Here is a 7,460-nt window from a genome sequence, read left to right as displayed (position 1 = left end):
TAGTCCTGACCTGTCTCCAAAAGAGAATGTGTGGCTGCGGAGGAAGAGAATACAGGTGCTAGACTGGCCTGCCTGCAGTCCTGACCTGTCTCCAATAGAGAATGTGTGGCTGTGGAGGAAGAGGATACAGGTGCTGGACTGGCCTGCCTGCAGTCCCGACCTGTCTCCAATAGAGAATGTGTGGCTGTGGAGGAAGAGGATACAGGTGCTGGACTGGCCTGCCTGCAGTCCCGACCTGTCTCCAATAGAGAATGTGTGGCTGCGGAGGAAGAGGATACAGGTGCTGGACTGGCCTGCCTGCAGTCCCGACCTGTCTCCAATAGAGATTGTGTGGCTGTGGAGGAAGAGGATACAGGTGCTAGACTGGCCTGCCTGCAGTCCCGACCTGTCTCCAATAGAGAATGTGTGGCTGCGGAGGAAGAGGAGACTGGTGCTACACTGGCCTGCCTGCAGTCCTGACCTGTCTCCAATAGAGAATGTGTGGCTGCGGAGGAAGAGGATACAGGTGCTGGACTGGCCTGCCTGCAGTCCTGACCTGTCTCCAAAAGAGAATGTGTGGCTGCGGAGGAAGAGAATACAGGTGCTGGACTGGCCTGCCTGCAGTCCTGACCTGTCTCCAATAGAGATTGTGTGGCTGTGGAGGAAGAGGATACAGGTGCTAGACTGGCCTGCCTGTAGTCCTGACCTGTCTCCAAAAGAGAATGTGTGGCTGCGGAGGAAGAGAATACAGGTGCTGGACTGGCCTGCCTGCAGTCCTGACCTGTCTCCAATAGAGATTGTGTGGCTGTGGAGGAAGAGGATACAGGTGCTAGACTGGCCTGCCTGCAGTCCTGACCTGTCTCCAATAGAGAATGTGTGGCTGCGGAGGAAGAGGATACAGGTGCTAGACTGGCCTGCCTGCAGTCCCGACCTGTCTCCAATAGAGAATGTGTGGCTGCGGAGGAAGAGGATACAGGTGCTGGACTGGCCTGCCTGCAGTCCCGACCTGTCTCCAATAGAGATTGTGTGGCTGTGGAGGAAGAGGATACAGGTGCTAGACTGGCCTGCCTGCAGTCCTGACCTGTCTCCAATAGAGAATGTGTGGCTGCGGAGGAAGAGGATACAGGTGCTGGACTGGCCTGCCTGCAGTCCTGACCTGTCTCCAAAAGAGAATGTGTGGCTGCGGAGGAAGAGGATACAGGTGCTAGACTGGCCTGCCTGCAGTCCCGACCTGTCTCCAATAGAGAATGTGTGGCTGCGGAGGAAGAGGAGACTGGTGCTACACTGGCCTGCCTGCAGTCCTGACCTGTCTCCAATAGAGAATGTGTGGCTGCGGAGGAAGAGGATACAGGTGCTGGACTGGCCTGCCTGCAGTCCTGACCTGTCTCCAAAAGAGAATGTGTGGCTGCGGAGGAAGAGAATACAGGTGCTGGACTGGCCTGCCTGCAGTCCTGACCTGTCTCCAATAGAGATTGTGTGGCTGTGGAGGAAGAGGATACAGGTGCTAGACTGGCCTGCCTGCAGTCCCGACCTGTCTCCAATAGAGAATGTGTGGCGTTTTCTGAAGTGCAAAATGCGACAATGAAGACCCCGTACTGATGCCCATCATAAGACTTGTTTTGCAGTAAGAATGGGACTGAATGACACCTGAAACGGTTCATCACTCTGTGTCTTCAGTCCCTGAATGTCTGTTAAGTGAAAAGGAACATTACAAAGTGGTAAATGCTTTACTGTTACAACTTCTTTGAAATGTGTGGCAAGAACCAGAATTGGAATAAAAAAAAAATACATATTTAAATCATGATGAACACATTTAATATATTCCTAATCACCTGTTAATCAAACAATAGCCTCTTTCACACAGTGATACTGGTAAATATCTGGAAAACTTCCGGAACAACTTTACCGGTAGATTCAGAAAAGCGCTGTTCACACAGGCGAGGACGTTATGGAGTTTTTCCAGAAAAGAGCATTCACACATCCACTCCAAAACAGCGGTAATGTGTATGTGTAATGTTCTGTATGTGTGAAGGGGCTAATGGTACAATGTTTATTTGTGTGTGTGTGTGTGTGTGTGTGTGTGTGTGTGTGTGTGTGTGTGTGTGTGTGTGTCCTGTCCCTTTAAGAAGCAGTTGACTGTGCAGTGTGTGTGCGCTGCAGTGTTGTGTGCTGCACGAGATGAAGAGCGTGTGTGCTTCTCACATCAGCACACACTTCAGGAGATCTGTCTAAACACAGCAGCTCATAAAGAGTGTCTGCTGTAAACACTGAGCTGTCAGAGTCGCTCTCGTCCAGCTTTATCAGGAGAACTGCACAAACACACGCAGACCAAACCACAAAAACACCACCAGACGATCACACACAACTCCACAATCAGATCACACGAGAAAAGAAACCCTCGCTCTGACCACACTGAATGATGACAGACATTTCTGAGGATTTGAACCGGGTTATTTCTACTTATTCTCATTTGTGTTGTTTTAATTTATTCCAGATCTGTTAAATCCTTTACTTGAAGGGGTGTTCATTCATTTTTTACTTGTTTGTTTATTTAACAGGGACACTACACTTGACATTAAATACGTTAACATGGACACCGATACTCTGATTTTACTTCGATGAAGACATTACTCTGATTCAGGGTGCTTTCACACTTGGTTCAGATGCCTGGCCAGTACCCAAGTTCAATTGTCCCCCCTTGCCACCTTCTCGGCTGGTTTGCATTCACACTGTCTGTTTTCCTTCTGAACCCCAATACGCTTGCATCATCGAGCTGCTGTTGTGTGTACGGCTGCTGTTAGGTGATGGACACGAAAGCAAAGCGCCAAAATGGAAAGACGTCTGCACATCGCGGTCATTCTGCTTTTACTGAACCGTTTGGTTTTGGACATACAGATAGCAACTCGCGTCCATCTGCCGCAAAAACATTATAAATCAAAATGAGCGAGTTTGAGTCACTTGTACATCCAGGAAGTGTTCAGAAAAAACAAAACACCAGCGAAGAAACTCGACACAGAGACACATTTACACCTCACTGCCAACTAGCGTTTCAGAAGTGTTAATGCCAACCCAAGCTCATTCTGGAAACGTAGCCCCGTGGACGTTTCTGGAGACCAAGATTTACGTGGCCGGAGGTACGTAAAGGCCGCGTTTGGTTTTTTTTGAGCGAACACCGCGGGGCGGTGTGGAGCCGCTCCGCCCCTCCTTTTCGCGCTCGCCGGCCGACAGCTCGCCTCCGAGTGGAGGGCTTTCCCGACGCAATCAGTTTGTCCGCCTAGCTCACAGCGTTGCATCAGCGGAGCGGAGGCCCCGGAGGAGGAGGAGGAGCCGGAGCCGGCCGCGGTGGACGACGACCGGGATCGAGTCCGGGGAACGGCGGGTTCCGGAAATCAGGTAAGACGAAAAACGGAAAATAAGGGCGAGAACGCGGCGGGATCCGAAAACGCGGTCGAAATCGAAGACGGGGGCTTTTGCTTTTTTTTTTTTTTTTCGATTCCGGCGGCTATTCGTGCGAGAACAGCCCGGGCGCGAACGCCGCGCGCTCCCGAGAGGCGCCCGCCCGAGACGCGACAAAGCGCTGGAATATGTACCGCCCGGGACGTAAATCGCGGTCCGCAGAAACGTCCGCGGGGCTACGTTTCCATAATGAGCCCGGGTTGGTTAATGCAGACCAACAGAGACAGCAGCAGAAGTATAAATGCACAGCTACGCAGGTTGCATGCGCCGTGGGTTACGCCGGTCACTTAGTGCAGAACTATAAACCAAGCTAAAGAGTCCACCATGCAAACAGCGATTTTTGATCAATTTAATCTGATTAAGGTCATAACAGAACTAATCAGAAATGGAATTAAGACATGTGGAGTATGCCGATTATGGTGGCATTATTGAAGTGCAGCACAGACTATTAAAACCACAATCGAACTATCACCATCGACAGGATATTTTACTGTTTACTGTTATATGTTTCTGTTTGACACTATTCTCTGCACCTCTTGAGTGGGTGAAGGACCTCAGACTCCTGCATCATGAGACGCGGAGGTTTTTTCCCTATACAGCGTGCAGCATCACACTGAGTAAATCTTATGAATATTTTTTTGCATTTTAAATGGCATAACTGAGCCAATGACACTTAACAGTTGTTATAAGCATGCACAAAGTTTTGTTCACATTCATGACGTGATTATAAAGCTCAGGTAGTTTGAACAAGTAGCAAGCCTCATTATTTTGTGCTCAGCACTTACAGTTTTCGTCCTGCGCGATGCACTGCAGTGGGATCCCGAAGAAAGACGTGTAGCTGTCGTTATACCACACCAGCAGCTCCGTTCCTCGAGGAATATCAGTGCAGGCGCGGTAAAATATACACGACCTGAAACACACATTTACCACAGTCAGAGCAGGGCATTCATGAACAAAACCAATCCAAAATCAAATCGAAAGTGCTTCAGGTGTAATGAATGTGTGGGTGCTCTATGGATAAGAGATTCACAAAGATTAATTTTATTTATTTATTTATTTATTTGACATGGACATCACAATTACACTGGACAACCAAATGCATTTGTTTAAGTGTTTTAGCAAACTGCTCAAAGTATTAGTGAAAAGTAGAGCTTTCAAAAGTAGTGAGTATTACGCTGTTAAAAGTTGATGCATTTACAGGATATTTGTATATGTGTGTGTAAACGTGACATTCTGTAGTGCATTTAGTTATTGCCCAGCAGACACACAATGTCATAAGATGCTAATATTAGGTTAGACTTTTGTGATGTCAGGTGACCAAAATTCAATGTCTAGTCAGCGTCTAAGAACAACATTATTTTGATGTCCAATAATGACAGCAAATGACGTTGATATTTGGTTGATTTTAAGTTGTTAGAAAGTGACCAAAATCCAATGTCTAGCCAACATCTTAAACCAGCGTCATATTGACGTCACATACTGACATTTATTCATCTGTTATGGCAACCAAAATCCAACGTCTGATAGACGTCATAGTGGTAACGTCCACACAACGTTACAAACAAACGTTACATAAACAAACTAATCAAGTCCAAGGCTTTCGAAAAATAAGTGAAAAGGCCTTTATTAACAAGGCTATTGTTTAAAAAAAAATGCACCTACACGTTTCAGCTATTGTGCATTGATAGTGTGTGTAATAATATAAAGCATTATGCTTTACATTATTATGAGCTATTCCAACACAATCTCACGGCAATTCGTAACTTTTTGATTTAGTGTCTAATTCGTATGAATTCGTACGATCTAATGTGTACAATTTAGTACGATTTGCTCATCCCCCAATGACGGTTGGGTTTAGGGGTGTGGTTAAATGCCACGCCTCTTTTTTAAATTGTACAATTTCGTATGAATGAATTCGTACGAATTTGCCACTAAACTGGCAAAACGGAAAATACTTATGTTTTCTCGTGAGATCAGGCTGGCTATCCGCTAAAGGTCTGAACCGTTTCCTTGCTAAAATAATTTTTATTTGCATTTTACAAATGATCTGTATCGACGATGCTTAAGTACTTGAACATTTATAAATTTTCACTGAAAAGAAAAAAACATCTATTTTATTAAAAAGCTGAAAGAGTTTTCATGTAAAGGTCACAATGGGAAGCTCGCTGCAACGCATTTCTCATATGCGATGTGTTCTCGCGGTTCGAGTTTATTCTTCCAAGATAACCCGCAAGATCAACCAGTCACCACATGAGCGCAAACCCGTGCACTGACACAGCCTTTGCTCCATTGCCCACCTCATTATATACAGTTGAAGTCAGAATTATTAGCCCCCCACCCACTCTGAATTATTTGCCTTCCTGTTTATTTTTTCCCCAGTTTCTGTTTAACAGAGAGCAGATTTCTTCAGCACATCTCTAATCATAACAGTGTTAATAACTCATCTCTAATAACTGATTTATTTTCTCTTTGTCATGATGACAGTAAATAATATTAGACTAGATATTCTTCAAGACACTTCTATACAGCTTAAAATCACATTTAAAGGCTTCACTAGGGTAATTACAACCCGGGCTCATTCTGGAAACGTAGCCCCGCGGACGTTTCTGCGGACCACGATTTACGTCCCGGGAGGTACGTATTCGAGCGTTTTTTGTTTTCGCGGATCCGCGAGAGGCCGCTGTGCGCGCTTTTTCGCGTCTCGGGCGGGCGCCTCTCGGGAGCGCGCGGCGTTCGCGCCCGCGCCGTTCTCGCGCGAAAAGCCGCTGGATCAGAAAAAAAAAAAAAAAGCAAAAGCCCTCGTCTTCGATTTCGACCGCGTTTTCGGATCCCGCAGCGTTCTCGCCCTTATTTTTCGGATTCCGTTGTGATTTCCAGAACCTGCTGTTCCCCGGACTTGATCCCGGTCGTCGTCCACCACGGCCGGCTCCGGCTCCTCCTCCGTGGCCTCCGCTCCGCCGACGCAACGCTGTGAGCTAAGCGGACAAACTGATTGCATCGGGAAAGCCCTACACTCGGAGGTGAGCCGTCGGCCAGCGAGCGCAAAGAGGAGGGGCGGATCGGCGCCACACCGCCCCGCAGCGTTCGCTCGAAAAAACCAAACGCAGCCTTTACGTACCTCCGGCCACGTAAATCGCTGTCTCCAGAAACGTCCGCGGGGCTACGTTTCCAGAATGAGCTTGGGTTGGGTAATTAGGGTAACTAGGCAGGTTAGGGTAATTAGGCAAGTTACTGCATAATGAGGGTGTCATGTTCACTAGCGATCTATCCACCAGAGGTTGCTGATAAACACTCACACTCAAACAAACTACAAATCCGCCAGTTCATGGACTACAACTTCATACATGCACTCCATTCACACACATGTTCTAGATCCTGACTGATTGCATACACACAGCTGATGCTGCTCAAGTACTGATTACACACACACATATATACAGCTCGACACTCCTTGCTGTGTCTTGTTAACTGTAGTGACATTTCAAAGCGTTATCCTTGTCTTGTTTTTCCGCATTTTGACCTTAGCCTTGTTTGCCTTTTTGTCCATGTCTGCCGCCTGCCTTCGACCATCTGCCCGCCTTTTGACTACGACTCTGGATTGCCCTCATACATCTGTTTGCTCCTCTGTTGACCATCGCTTGCCTGACCATTCTAACAAACCTGCATGTGGATCCTCACCTCTGTTGTCAGTGTCACACCCCGGGTTCTGTAGACTTTTGAAAAAATATATAGCTTAAGGGGACTAATAATATTGACCTTAAAATAGTGTTTAAAAAATTTAAACTGCTTTTATCCAAGCCAAAATAAAACAAATAAGACTTTCTCCAGAAGAACAAATATTATCAGAATTCCTGAATCTGTTAGACATCATGGTATGGGGGGCGAATAATTCTGACTTCAACTGTATACCTGATTTATTTTGGAAATTTGTACCGCGAAAATGAAACCAATCTAACGCTGTTATTCTGTTGTAGAAAACAGGAAAAATAACGACACATAACAAAAAACAAAAAGAGAAAAGCACA

At 46.5% G+C, this 7,460-nt stretch overlaps 1 protein-coding gene across 3 annotated transcripts in view; it reads right to left on the bottom strand.

The window, feature by feature from the left end:
- Positions 1–7,460, bottom strand: part of prdm6 (PR domain containing 6) — a 67,290-nt gene that overhangs the window by 24,966 nt on the left and 34,864 nt on the right. For all 3 annotated transcript variants that reach the window (XM_073909983.1, XM_073909984.1, XM_073909985.1), the window contains exon 5: positions 4,221–4,345. In XM_073909983.1, coding sequence (XP_073766084.1) covers positions 4,221–4,345 — 125 coding nt within the window. The remainder of the gene's footprint in view (positions 1–4,220; positions 4,346–7,460) is intronic.

Source organism: Danio rerio, chromosome 8 (assembly GCF_049306965.1).
Source record: "Danio rerio strain Tuebingen ecotype United States chromosome 8, GRCz12tu, whole genome shotgun sequence".
Taxonomy (NCBI): domain Eukaryota; kingdom Metazoa; phylum Chordata; class Actinopteri; order Cypriniformes; family Danionidae; genus Danio; species Danio rerio.
The sequence above is the reverse complement of the archived record's forward strand: the minus strand, read 5'-3'. Positions and strand labels throughout refer to the sequence as shown.